The following is a 14801-nucleotide window of genomic DNA, read 5'->3' as shown; positions in this document are numbered from 1 at the left end:
TCACTCGAACCTATTGATTCATGGTGCCCCGATCTGTATCACTCCCAGAACCTCCAGCAATCCAGTGGCCACAGAGCCCCTCAGATCTGACATCCCAGCATCCCACACTCACTTTGCCATTCTTAACTTGGTGCCCTGCACAGATGGATTGGCTCAGGGTGCACCGTACACCACCAGGTAGCTTTCTGCTTCTTCCTGCTGACTGTTAGACACTCTTTGAGAGGAGAGCAGCTGAGGGTGTGTGCACGGCACCCATGCCACCGTCATCCATGTGGAGGATGTCGTGTGTTTGCAGGTGTCCTCAGGAGTCGTGTTAGTTTCCCCTACGGTGAACACACTGGTGTTGGCGTGTTATTGAGGAGAGTTGTCTGTGTCAACTGTCCCCGTCAGGCTGACTCAGGGTGGCTGCGTGCGGTGGCACTCCATGCTGTAGCACTTTACTCTTAGACACACTCAGCGTTACAGGCCGGTGCATCAGGACGGCCCCATTTACATACAGAACGAGAATCCTCGCCGGACAGCGGTGGTGGCGCACGCCTTTAACCCCAGCATTCAGGAGGCAGAGACAGGTGGATCTCTGTGAGTTCGAGGCCAGCCTGCTCTACACAGTGAGTTCAGGACAGCCAGGACTGTTACACAGAGAAACCCTGTCTCAGAAAGCCAAAAAAAAAAAAAAAAAAAAAAAAAAAAAAAAAAAAAAACAGAAAAGAAAAGGATCCCTAGTTGGCTGCCCTGGCCACCAGGACAAAGCATCATGGCCGGCCTGACGCTGTCTCATATTCAGGTGCTGCAGGGCCGGCTCCTCTTGAGGAGAGATGTGTCCTTCTGGGTTCACTTTCTCCTCCATCTTGCCAGCAGCTGTAGAAGGCTCAAACCCCAGGGAACAGTTCCGTGACCAGGGCAGGGGCACCCATCTCCACCCCGAGTCCCTGTAGGCTTACAGAGCACACCTTCCCCACAGCGTCCTTGCTCTTGGGTGAGGCAGGGCGTTCCTGAGCTTTTATCTCCCCAGAGCACTGATCCCAGAGAGTCTCTGGGTGGCCACACTGCCTCCTACATGGGCCCCAGAGCCTGCTTATCTTCCTTTGTCCAGGCCCCTGTCTACAGGAGACTTCCCAGACGGAGAACAGTCCTCACAGGAAGGGTGCCCGAGGTCTCAGTGTCCCAACTGTGACCAGCTTCATATGTAAGAGCTGGTTTGGAGGTGTCTACCAGGGGTCATTGAGAGAGTGAAGTGTGTCTGTGTATCCATGTGTTCAGTGTGTGAGAGAATGTATGTCCATGTTATGTATATTGATATATGTGTGTGTATCAGTGTGTGCATGTGCGACCATGCATGAGTGTGTGTTCAGTGTGTGTGTGTGAGTGTGTGGTCATTGTATGTAAATATATGTGTATGTGTCAATGTGTGTGTTCAGTGTGTCTATGAATGTGTCCACATTGTGTGTACGTACATGTGTGCTGTGTATATGTGTTCAGTATTTGAATGTTTGTCCATATTGTCTATATTGGTATATATGTATATCATTGTGTACATGAATATCTGTGTGTATATATATTTGTTCAGTATGTGTGAATATGTCCACATTGTGTGTATATGTGTTCAGTGTTTGAATGTTTGTCCACATTGTCTATATTGGTATATATGTGTATCATTGTGTACATGAATATCTATGTGTATATTTATTCAGTGTATGTGGATGTGTCCACATTGTGTGCATTGGTATATGTATATACATATATACCTAATGTGTATGTGTTCAGTGTATAGATGAATTGGAATATGTTTGTACATGTATATTTATATGTATGTGTTCAGTGTGTATATGAATGTGTCCATGTATATACCGGGGTATATGTGCATGTATGTTTGTATCCCTCTTTTCCAGTGGGTATGTGAATGTGTGTTCTGTGTGTGTCTGTGTGCTATAGACAGATGTCCTTGAGTACATCATGCCCCAGGCCTTGGTCTTCATTGATGCTTCTAAGCTGTGTCCTGACCTGTGGGCTCCTGAGTTCTGCCACTTCTCACTGCTCCCATGTTTTGCTGCAGTAGATACTGGGGTTCAGTCCGCACTTCCTGTCCTTATCCAGTCCCAGCCTTACACAAAGAGACTGGGGTTGATGGGACTGATATGGAGTGGCTGCTGTTGAGGCCCTCAAAATGTAGTTCAGACTGTCTCCTGTGATGCTGTGACGGACTCTGTGTGTATACCAATTTCATCTAGACTATATCAACCTTCAGAGGGTAACTGAAGTTAACACAGCCCCAGGCCACTGTAATTCCTTACTGAACTGTGGTACAGTTACTCACTTCTGGCTCACGGACAAGATAACCACATAGTCTGTTTGGCCTGGCACCTTTGAGAGTGATGTGGCTCCTTGGCGTGAAGTCGGGTCTCCACTCTCCACAGCTGGACTTAGGAAGTGGGGCTCTGGGTCCAGCATCAGGGACCTACACCTCTGTGTCTACGGAATTTTCACGGAGTTTTAGCCTTGAGTCCAACCCTGTTGTCATCTGGGAGCGTAGCTGAATCCTTTACTCCAGGTCTCTCCCCTCATTCATACTCAGCCAGCTCTGCCCTGTCCGGTTCCTGGACAGGACATCCAATCTGCCACATGCTACCTCAGTTCCTCGGGTGGACAGCCATACTGCGTGTAGTTTTGATAAAATGGACTCTGGAGACCTGCCCGTACACGTTATAAGTTGGCATCAGCGTGACACTGGGCGTCCTGGGTGTGGAGAGTGGACTCCTCTCTCCCTCCCAGCGGCTCCCTAGCCTAGCACCCTGTACTCCTGATGTGGACAGAGCTCTTGATTTCATAAGCTACAGCAAGAAAAGGTGCCTCGAGGCTTTGGTAGAGAGTCAGGCCCTGCCCGGGCAGCGGCCACCCACACAGGGTGTCTGGAAAGTCGTCAGACGCTCGGTTGCTCTTCAGTCTGGCCTGGTTTTCTAAGAATGATTCTTGGGGCTGCCGGAGCTCTGCTTCTCCCCACACCACCGCCACCACCACCAGATTCAGCTACTCTGGTGTCATAGCCTCCTGGCTACCTGCTTCCTCTGTAGTGGCTCAGAAACATGGGCCTCTCCTGTGTCTGTGGTCCCTAGTCTGTTCAGACGAGTTTGCACCAGGGTGGGCATCCTGAAGTAGGGGCCGGTGGCTAGGCTGAGTCTGTGTGAAGACGATAGCCTATGGAGATGTCAGGAGATGTGGGCAGAATCGACAGCAGTAGGTTCTAGAAGGACTGTGGCATGCTCCTTCAGTCCTGCCCTGCTCACCTCGGGGAGGCTCCCTGCTCCCTGGGATACAGACAAAAGCTGGAAAGCCAGCACTGAGTGAAGCTGGAGGCAGAGTACAGAGGAAGCTGGCCCTGATCCTTGAGGCCTCTGGACCCTCCCCAATACGCTGTACAACAGCAAGCTGCCTCCCCAACTTCATGCATCCCCAGACTGCACTGCAGTGCTGCAGAGGGCTGTCTGCTCCCCTCTCCCATGCAGCACACCGATGCAGAGGGCTTCCTCCCTAGCTCACACCCACCCTGCATGCTGAACCAGGCTGCAGAGGCTCCCTTCTCAACTCTCAAGTTTGGCATTGTTAGGAAGCCTGCTAACGGCTTCTAGGAAAACTCCTTGTGGAGAGTAAACCTAGGGAGGAAAATTAACCTAGGGAGAAAAACGGAGTTTGCAAAGTTGGGATCCTAGAGACTTGGAAGCTGCAGCCAGCTAGCCAGAGAAGTGGCAGTGAGAAGCGGCAGTTAAAACAGCACAGGTCAGTGGGGGTTATAGGTGTCTCCCCTGAAGTCAGTGAAGAGTTGATCCAGGTCAGTTACCAGCAAGCCCAGCACCCCTAACACTAGCCCTGACGGACAGGTAGGTAGCCTCCCAGCACCCCTAACACAAGCCCTGACAGACAGACAGGTAGCCTCCCAGCACCCCTAACACAAGCCCTGACTGACAGGTAGGTAGCCTCCCAGCACCCCTAACACAAGCCCTGACAGACAGGTAGCCTCCCGGCACCCCTAACACTAGCCCTGACGGACAGGTAGCCTCCCGGCACCCCTAACACAAGCCTCAGCACGTTACTCCCTAGCGTTGCAAGCAAGAATCTGACATCGGAGGAACCCTGGCCACAGCACTTTAGCGTGTTGCACAAGAATAAGTGTTATGTCCCAATAGAAGCAGGGAAGTGGTTGATGATGTTACCTCCAAAGACATCTGCTGACAGCCCACACAGGCTGCTGTGGGACAGGGACGGTCATCACTATGAGGTGTCATATGTAATCATTGTCCCAGTGAATGAACTAAGTGTTGGAGGTCCTGCCCTCAGGCCTAAACTGACTGTTGGGCCTTTAAAAGGTGTGTGAATTCATTCTCAGTGTCAAGTCCACCCTGATTTCTAAGGCTGTGAAAATGCCTTCCATGAACACAGCATTTGGCTTCTGCCCCCACGTGTCTTCCAAACTCGGAGCCACAGGCAGCCACCTGGTCCTGTAGCCTCCTGCTGCCCTGAGGTGAGCACTGGTTAGTGAGCCGTGCCTCCCGTGGGCTCTGGCCTTCCGCCCAACCTCGCCTTAGCTGGAGAGCTGCCCTGATTCCTCTGTTCTCTGGTCCAAGGTTGGTCTTGCGGCTCCACTCAGCTCCCTCACAGCCTCGCCAATGTTTGGGACTACATCTACTATCTCTGCATGTCAACAATTTGTGTGTGTGCACATGTGCGTGTCGAACCCAGAGGTCAGCCTCAGATGTGGTTCCTTAGACACCATCTGCCTTGTTTTGAGACAGGGTTTCTTAACTGGTCTGGAACTCACCAAGTAGGCAAGGCTGGCTGGCCAGTGAGCCCCAGCGTCCCAGCAATCCCCAGTGTTAGGATTTCACTTTTGTACTGCCACACCTAGCTTTTTTTTTTTTTTTTTTTTTTTTTACTTGTGTTCTGGGGTTGAACTCAGGCCCTCAGCTCTTTACAGAAAGCACTTTACAGACTGACGTATCTTCCCCAGCTTAATGATTTTAGGGAGAGGTAGGAAGGTATGATGATGTGTTGAGCAAGGCATGGAAGCTTGGCTCCAGCTTTGGGGTGTCAGGTCAGAATAGAGCTGAACGCGCCAATCAAGCTCTGCCATGCCGCTCCCAAGACATCCCGAGTGTCTTTAGTCAGGAGCGGGAGGATGGGTGCCACAGTGATGGCAGCGCGTTGGCTAGCTGTGACCTGGCTCTGCAGGACCCCAGGGTGCAGGCAGACTCCAACATGTTCTCAAACAACACCTGTCTTCCCAGGTGGCTTTCATGACGTTGACGCTGTTCCCCATCCGGCTCCTGTTCGCTGCTTTCATGATGCTGCTGGCCTGGCCCTTTGCACTTGTGGCCTCCCTGGGACCACCTGACAAGGAGCCAGAGCAGCCCCTGGCCTTATGGAGGAGGTAAGTAGCTCTTCTGGCTGACGGTGTGTGTGTGTGTGTGTGTGTGTGTGTGTGTGTGTGTGTGTGTGTCAGAGAGAGAGAGAGAGAGAGAGAGAGAGAGAGATGTTCATTGTCACAGTATTGCTGCTCAGTCCATGTGGACCTGTCTCTCCTCTCTCCTTTCTAAGCCTGCTTTATTGGGTCCTGTTCCCCAAGGACCAGTGCTACCTTCCTGCTGCTTCCTTTGAATCTCGCATGTCCCTGCCTGTCTCTCTCTGATCTTTAGACTCCATCCTCAGGGCTCTACGGGTCATGAGGCTGCCGTACCCATGTCCCAGAGCACAGAGATTACCCCACCACCATGGCCTCCTGTGTTCCAGAACCTGTTCTGTCTCTTGATGGCCTGAAGATTAAAACCAGAGCTCCCAGGCCATCCTCACCCAGCTCTGGGTCTGCTGGTGGGAATTGGGAAATGTACTCTTAGTGACCAGCTCTTGGGCTGAGTTGGCCCAGCACCATAGTGACAGGGTTCCTGCTCACCCTTCACAGTGTGGGTGCTGGGCTGGGGGGGGGAACGACGAACACCTTTTGAGTGACAGGTCAGGTCACAGTTGACACATCCTGCCCACCTGGGGTCACTGGAAATAGACAAGCCTGCACCCTTTCTTAAGTCTAGTGATTTGAAACCAAATCCCACTTTCTTACCAAACTTGACACAGCCGAAGCTCTGGCTAACAGTAGGCTGGAGCCAGACAGTCCTGCCCTAGTGGGAACCCTGGGCCAGTCCAGGCCTCCTGAGTGTTGGACACTGTCACTACAGGCTGGGTCTCTCTTAGATACAAACTGGCCCTTTCCTTTAAGGGTTAGATATGAACGAACCTCGGCTGTCTGAAGATAGAAGTGTTGGGAACAGAGTCAAACTGGGCGCTCACCATTAAACCACATCTCATTGTCAAGATGCTTACACTAAGTGGTGTGTGTGTGTGTGTGTGTGTGTGTGTGTGTGTGTGTGTGTGTCTGTCTGTCTGTCTTTCCACCTGTCACAGGTGCCTTAGCCAGCGCTCTAAGAATGCTCTGCTGTTGTATCTAGAGGCCCCTTCACCAGCTCAGAAAGGCAAACAAATCATTGTTGGAGATGCTGGCAAAGGCTTACAGACCACCAGATCGGCTGCTGTGCAAACAACCTTTTCCTGGAACATGGCCGCCCCCGGGGCTACGTTCACAGGGAGCTGAGTTGTGGGGGCTGTATGGCCCCAAAGCCTAAAAGTCACTGCTTTGTGAGCTGAGTGTTCACCCAAACCTCCCAGCCTTTCTTTTCTTGTGAGGGCCCGATGCATAGGCTGTTTGTTCAGGAGAGAGGCAAGAGGGGATCTCATTTTCTAGACTTCAATCCTCTGAGTGTCAGATCACTATCAGATGATGGTGAGCACCCGGTGTGGACATTGAGTGAGGCTGGTCATCAGATGATGGTGAGCACCCGGTGTGGACATTGAGTGAGGCTGGTCATCAGATGATGGTGAGCACCACCCCGTGTGGGTGTTGAGTGAGGCTGGTCATTTGTGAAGTCGTTGCTTACTCTCAGCTCTTCGTTTGTCTGAGATTTCCTAATCCTCTTTGAACAGCATGCTTTACTGTGACATCCGTTAAAAGGGTAAAAAAAAAACCATAACGTATGAATCTAGTATGAGATAAAACCAAACACATCAAATCTAGGCCAAACCAGGTCCTGACTTTGATCTTTCTGCTGGGAAGCAGACTCGGGTGGATTTAAAGGTACTGGGTGACAGGTGTCAGCTCTTGGTGACAAGGGACTCTACATGCTGCCTGCCTGGCATCACACGGGCCTGGTCACCCCTTTCTTTCTTCCCTACCCCAGCTCAGAATCTGAGCAGCAGGACCATCTTCAAAGTGGGTGTCTTGGGCTGTGTTCCTGGCCTCCGTGCTTCATGGGGACTCTCCTGCGGGCACTCAATGGGCTTCAGCAAGCTACAAAGGGCCCCAGCACACTGTCCAGTGGCTCTGTCCCTGTGGGTCCCAGTTACAGGGTCTGTTCACATGCAGTGAGTGAGAGGCTGAGATTTCTTACGGCCACAGGTTCCCTCGAGCTTTGTACATCTTTGTCAGCTCAGGGTACATGTCATTCTGTGTGAGACAGAAGAATGTGTTTATGCCTGGGTATATATGTGTATAATAGTGCATGTGCATGTATGTATGTGAGTGTGTGTGTATGAAGGATGTACATACTTGAACGTACACATGTGAGAATATGCGTGTGTGCCTGTTGGAGTATGCATTAGATTAGACTATGGATATATGTATAGGTACTGCATTATGTTTGGTGTGCATTTGTTGGGGGGTGTGTGTGTGTGTATGCGTGTACACAGGTGAAAGTATGTGTGTGGTATGTGTGTGTGCACCTGTTGGAGTACATGTGTATGTGAAGATGAGGATATGCGTGTAGGTGTTGGAGTATGTGTGTGTAGGTATGTGTGTTGGAGTATGAACATATATGAATGTGCCTATTGTACTATACATGTATGTGTAGGTAAGAGCATGCAAGTGTGCACATGTGTAGGGCGTGAATATGTGCATGAAATGTGCATATGTGTAGGGTGCATACCTGTGTTGGAGTGTGCATGTATGTGCATGTTGGTGAGTATATGTATAGGAGTGTGCATGTGCACATATATGTATACACAGATGAGATTGTATGATTCTATGTATAGGTTGGAGTCTATGTAGATGAACGTGTGCATATATGTTGAGAGTGTCATATGTACAGTATACACGTGTAAACTGGACCTGCATGTACCGTGTTATGCCTCATGAAGCCCTAGACATCTTCATTCAGTATCTGTTCGAACTCTGGATTGTGGCCCTGGGTCCTCATGGGTTCTCCTGACTGAGTGGCACAGAATTAGGAAAAAGTGGGGTTTAAAATAGCTGGTTGCAGAGTCGTCGAAGTTCTGAGTTGCAGCAGCAGATTCATTGAGACTCAGACCACGTTACGTCTGCACAGCAAAGCTGTTGTGAACAGATTGATGTTAAAGACGACTTTTTTTTTCTGGGTGAAGTTGGTTGCATTCAGACATTCTTAAAAAGCTCAGGCTTTCGGTGAATGACACAGTTTTACAAGAGACGCTTATTGTAAGTGACTTTCAAAGTACAGTGTCATAAAAATCATACTGCTGCCTCTTGGTAGTACTGACCCCTACACTGGTTCTTTTATCCACCAGAGCAGGTCCAGGGTTGGCCAGGCAGGGAGCAGTCAGGTCCTCCAGCTGCTGATCCTCAGCCAAAAGGCAGCTTGAGAAGGGCTTGTTCCTGAGAGCACCTCTGGACTCAGTTCCTGGGTTGATAGGTTAACTGTGAGAGTGAAGGACTGAGTATCTTCCACCCTCAGAGAAGAGTCACCACATCCTGGGTATAAATATGATTTCCTCTGTCAGCAGAAGCACAGCCACATCCTATGATTTACGGTTTTTTAAATTACACACGTGCTTTGCTTTGCATGTGGACGGTAGCCTTTGTTTTTTGTTTTGTTTTGTTTTTCTCTTGCAGTTTCAAAATCTCTTTTTCTTTCCTGTGGCAGAAAGAATGTCAAAACCTCCAATTCAACCTCAGTTCTCCAAGCCCAGACCACACTGTGGAGTAGTGCTTGCCTTCTGGTGCATCCAGATCATCCCCTGTCTGGTTTTTTGTTGTTGTTGTTGTTGTTGTTTTTGTTTTTGTTTGAAGACTTTCTGGAGTGTCAGGTTCTCTTCCCAGAAAGAGGATTTGCAAGAGGAACTCAGACTTGATTAACCACTGACAAACAGCTTGTTCTCCCTGGCTTTCTGGCTGGCTGAAGCATAGCGTGCATGTTCCCCTGGAGGGTGCGGGTCTACTGTCTTGGGGCTCATGCACCTGTGTGTGGAGGCAAATTGTTTCTCCTCAGAATCTTCTCTTCATCAGCACTGAACAGCTTTAGCTCATGTTCCATCCCCCTTCTTCATGTTCCTATAGCTTTCTTTCTGGGCCTTTACTTGACCTCCAACCTTGCCCAGAGCTCACTGTCCTCCTTGCCTCTGTGAGAGTACCAGCAGGGTGAGGGTCTTCACCTTCACTGGGCCCACAAGGTCTGCCTCCATTCACACCATCAGCCTGGGCACCCAGCCCTGAGCGTAAGCTTGTGGGGAAGCCATCTATTGGGCTCAGCTCTTTCCCCAGCCCCTCCCCATGCTCACCCCCCTACCCCCGCTGTCTCATCTTTCCCCGTGAGGGCAGAAGGGCACTGCTGTCAGCAGGTCCGGGTTGATGGTGCTGACTTTCTCCCCTCGTCCCTTTGCCTTCCCAGGACCGGCTCCTGTTCCAGGGGATCCTTCCCACAGCTTCCCTTCCCCATCCTGGGCAGCCGCTTCCTTATCAGTTGCTGTGCATTTTATTGCTGTACACTTTTATTGTGAGTCCATCTAGAAGTGTCCGGCTGACGTGGAGAAGTACACACCCATGTGTCACACCATCCCTAGAAATAGAACCTTAAGTCTGCTCCCCAGTGTCTCATGGTAACTACAGCAACTGCTGATCCTCCAAGTAAGCAAAGGTCTTTCCAAGGTGACTCCTCCAGGGGCTCTGTACCCAACAGTGATTGGCCACTACTTAGATCTGCTGGGGCTCCTCTCATAGAACCTCCAGGGGAGTTAGCGCTTTGGGGAAATCAAGGAACAGGGCTTTGGCCTCTTTTTTTTTTTTTTTTTTTTTTTTTTCTGTGGTTTTTGGTCACCTGGTTAGCCCACAGCTAGTGAGATCTGATGCATTCTGCAGCAAGCCTCCTCTGGGGACCAGGCTCCACTCAGGCCTTCCCATACTACATGTCACTGCAGGGGTGTCCTGAGAGGTGTCTGCGTGGTGACAGGTTTGTTGAGGGTGAATAGAAAGGAAGATACCAGGGTTGAGTGCCTGAGTTCTCATGTGCTTAAAAAGGACATCATAGGAAACCAAGATGGATGGCGTAGGCCAGTTTTCTTTCGTCTACATTCATGTCCATCTAGGTCCTTCCAGAACCTTACTGATTCATGTGGTTGGCCTCCAAGGCAGGGCGACCTATGGAAAGGAGGTCTAGAAAGCTCACCAGGGCAATGCCCTTGCTCTCAACTGATTAGCATGCAGCTTCTGATGGGTGTTCGACATGCTTTGATGGCTTGTCTACTCATGCGTGGCTGAGTGCTAACATGAACTGCTGATATCTAAAGTCTGGGTGTCTTTGACCTTGTGTGATCTGCTGTCAATGCTGTGTTCACTTGCAGGATGCTGTGTGGTGGAAAAAGCCCTTCAGTTGTCTGTCAGAGGAGGTGGGAGACATTGGCTATGGGTGCCCCGGAGTCAAGCACTCCAGTCCTCCTCTCAGGGAAATGCTGAAGCAGCCTTCAGCGCCCTGTCCTGTTGCCCAGGCCCCAGCGTCTCTTTTCCCGTGCCCCCCTCCATGCCTGCGTCGTGGCAGTAAACCTGACGTTGCCTCTCTCTCTCAGGGTCGTGGACTTCCTGCTCAAGGCCATCATGCGCGCCATGTGGTTTGCGGGCGGCTTCCACCGCGTGGCTGTGAAGGGGCGGCAGGCCCTGCCCGCCGAGGCTGCTATCCTCACGCTGGCACCACATTCTTCCTACTTCGACGCCATCCCTGTCACCATGACCATGTCCTCCATTGTGATGAAGGCGGAGAGCAGAGACATCCCGATCTGGGGAAGTGAGTGAACACTTGAGAGTGGATGAGCCCCTGGGAGTGAGTGAGACTGTGGGAGTGGGTGAACCCCCTGAGAGCAGGTAAGACTTCAGGGATGGGTGAAGACACAGGCACGCACACATACACACCCACACATGCTCGCGCGTGTGCACACACACACACACACACACGCATACACACACGCACACACACACACGCATACACGCACACACACACACACATACACACGCACACACCCGCAATGAGCGAGTGAGACCCTGGGAGTGGGTAAGACACCTCCCCACCCACCGACAGGCCCCTTCAGGCTATCTGCCGTCACACCACACGCCCTGGCTGTGCTCTGATTTCTTCCTTGTGTCCCCAATAGCATGAGCTTTTGTGGATTTTTTTTTATCAGCACCTGCATGTCCTCCAGTACCGTCAAGTGCAGAGATGCGTGTCCGAGGTCTGTCTTGTAAGCATGCATTTCCTGTGTCACAGAGCAGTTCAGGGTCTCTTGAGCTTCTGGGCAGCCTGCTCCTGAGGACCAGTGACTCCCACAGACCAGGAACAACAGTGTCTCGGAGCTACTGATGGGGTCACAAATCCTGGGTGCCTTGATGCAGTACAAGGTCTTTCTGTCTCATTCTAGGAACCAGTCCAAGGCCATAGTGTGTGTGAGGGGGATCTCTTCAGAGCCTCCACAGGAGGCTGTCCTGCCTGCCTGGCCACATGGCCAGCTTTCCTCTGCCCCTAATCTGTGTATGTCTTAGCTAAGAGTGATGCCAGTGGATAATCCGTGATAGCCTCGTTTTAAGATCCACAATGTCATCTACATAGACTTTTTGTCTGAAAAAGGCCATGTTCACGGGGTCTATCTAGGGTTGAGACATGGAGAGAACACAGCATTGACATCCAGTTGCTTTTCACACCCTGACTGGCTTTCTTCATGGTTCCCAGGCATCTCAGTATATGATGTGGGGCTCCAGAGGGGGTGTGGGGGTGAAGGGGTGGTTACTGGGTACTGTGGTGATTGTGGTGGCTGTGGCGTCCTTGATTTCAGCCTGACACCTGTGGTAGAAGAGTCACAGCTCTGAACCCACATGATGGCGAATGAATGTCCCCAAAGAAGAAGAGACACAGATTGGCAGAAAGACTCTATGTTCTGAAGCCTTGCTCAGGTGTCTGGGCACTCTGCCTGTGAGCCAGTGTTCTAGAGTAGCTCTGTGGCTCTCTGGGTCTCATGAATATGGCCACTCAGCAGGCTCACCTATACTACAGGGCATAGTTTTGTATCTCCCAGACTTGTGGGCCCTGGCAGTGTGATCTGAAAACAGGTGCCTCCTGGGGTCTTAGTTAAGGTTGTCTTGGCTGTGATGAAACACTATGACCAAAAGCAGCTTGGAGAGGAAAGGCTTTATTTCAGCTTACAGTTAAACATCACAACCTATCGCTGAAGGAAGCCAGGACAGGAACTCAAGTCAAGGCAGAGAACTGAAACAGAGACCGTGAAGGAGTGCTGCTTACTGGCTAGATCTTCATGCCTTGCTTAGCCTGATTTTTTTTTTTTCTTTTTTTTGTACATCACAGAATCGCCTGCCTGAGGGTGGCCCCACTCAAAATGTATTGGGCCCTCCCACACCAGTCATTAATTAAATACACCATAGGTTTGCCCAGAGGCCAGTCTGGCGGTGGCATTTTCTCGTTGAGGTTCCCTCTCCACAAATGGCTTGTGTCAGGTTGTCATAAAACTAGCCAGTGTAGCTGGCATCCCAGTCTCTCTGTACACATAAGACTTCTGCTCTGTGAAAGACCCCCAACATCTTGGGGTCTCAAGGACGTGGCCATCACCCTGGACTGTCCAGCACTGACCCTTCTGATCTGGCCCTGACCCAGATGTCTCTCCCAGGCTAAAGCATAGAAACAGCCTGCTGACACGTAGCCAGGTTATGAGGAATGTTTGTCACAACTGCCTCAGGGCACTAGAGCGTTGGGGTATGTCTGCCCAAGGCCTTTCTGTCCTCACTTCATCCTCCTCTCCCTTTGCCGGTGAGCAGGCATCCCCCCCATTGCATTGCATATGGAAACATTAAGGAACTGGCTCTTGGCCATGGGGAAGCAGGTGGTCAAGGAGGCTAGAACCTAGGTGTGGTGGCAGATGGCAGCAAGGTCCCCAGCCCAGATCAGCCCCTCCCCTCAGCACACACCTATGACTTTTCAGACTAAGCCCACTGCAAACATGGCCTCCACAGCCCACATGCTTCCCCGACCTGAGAGGTGCGGTCATTCCCTTCCAAGGAATGAGTCTTCACCGTGGGTTCAGGCGACACGGTGGTCAGTATCCTGAGCAAAGTGTTCCAAGGTTTATGGACCCTGCATGAATTCCCTTCATCCACAGGATGCTGGTACAGAGTTGGCTGGCTCTTACGGAGGTGAAGAGACTAGGTTGGGGCTCGGCTAGTGGTTTACTATTGGTACAGAGTGCTGGATGAGAGAGTCATACCTGTCTCAGTCCCCTGACTGAGATAGCCAGGACCTTGCAGAGGTACCAAGCAGGAAGGCAGAAAGCAGGACTGTGTGTAGCCCTGCACCTGTGAATGGTACAACAGATCCTGTAGACAGAAATGAGCTGGCCAGTGCAAGGACCTTGGTTATGAAAGAACACTGAGCAAGCATGGTCACTCCCTTCTTGACCAGGTTCCTGGAAGGAAGCTGAATTATTTGGGTCATAAGCTATAGATTTATCAACCTGATATCAAATAAAGGATGATACTCCACGTGCCTGGAAAGTTGGGTTGCATTCCAAGAATTTTTTAGAAGCTAAGTAAGGTCGTAATTGGCAGATGTGCAGCCCACCTTGATAACCCTGAAAGGTGTCGCAAGCCCTGAATGCCACTGCATGTGGCCCCTGGCAAGGCACCAGGAAGCTGTTGGGTTTTATAGAGGTGTTATCACTGTGTACAGAGGTTTTTCCTGTAGCTTGTGCATTTCCTGGTCATTTATAGATAGTCCACAGAGTGAATGGTAGTGGCAAGTTTATCAGAAATGTTCCTTATCAAGGTATGTCTATAGTCCTAACACTCAGGAAGCTGAGGCAGGAGGATCACTTGAACCCTAGCTAGAGCATCAAAACCCTGTCTCTAGAGGGAGAGGAATATTGATTAGGTTCCAAATGTAGCTCAGCCCAGTTGGTTCCTTACCCAGCTACCTTTGAAGGGAATGTGCCAGATTAGGTACTGACCTGGGCATGCAGGACGTGTTCTGGTTCCTGTCTCAGAGCAGGCTTAGGTAGGCAATGGCTTGTCCCAACTTCCAGCCCCTCCTTTGGGCCTTGTGATGGACAGCTCCTAACTCTGTTGAAGAGATGAATGTTGAAAATACCGGAAGTATTTTCATCTTTAGGTCTGTCAGTGCCAGGAGTGTGACCAACCTCATACTTTTTTCTGTCTACATTATCAGTCTGTGAGTCAACTTTATGTGTCTATCTTAGTTAGGGTTAGGGTTTTTCTTGCTGTGATAAAAAAAACCCATGACCAAAAGGAACCTGGGGAGGAAAGGCTTTATTTCAGCTTGCGCTCCAGGCAACAGTCCATCAATGAGGAGAGTCAGCAGGGCAGGAATCTGGAGGCAGAAGCCATGGAGGAGTGATGCTTACTGGCTTGCTCCCCATGGTTTGCTCAGCCTGCTTTCTTATACAGCCCAGGG

General features: G+C 50.7%; 1 protein-coding gene across 1 annotated transcript in view; it reads left to right on the top strand.

Annotated features, from left to right (window-relative positions):
* Lpcat1 (lysophosphatidylcholine acyltransferase 1) overlaps nucleotides 1–14801 on the top strand; it is a 52427-nt gene that overhangs the window by 15232 nt on the left and 22394 nt on the right. Inside the window, 2 exon segments of the mRNA XM_028873668.2 lie at nucleotides 5277–5419; nucleotides 10906–11120. Coding sequence (XP_028729501.1) covers nucleotides 5277–5419; nucleotides 10906–11120 — 358 coding nt within the window.

The sequence above is a fragment of the Peromyscus leucopus genome, chromosome 19 (genome assembly GCF_004664715.2).
Source record: "Peromyscus leucopus breed LL Stock chromosome 19, UCI_PerLeu_2.1, whole genome shotgun sequence".
Classification (NCBI taxonomy): Eukaryota; Metazoa; Chordata; class Mammalia; order Rodentia; family Cricetidae; genus Peromyscus; species Peromyscus leucopus.
The sequence above is the reverse complement of the archived record's forward strand: the minus strand, read 5'-3'. Positions and strand labels throughout refer to the sequence as shown.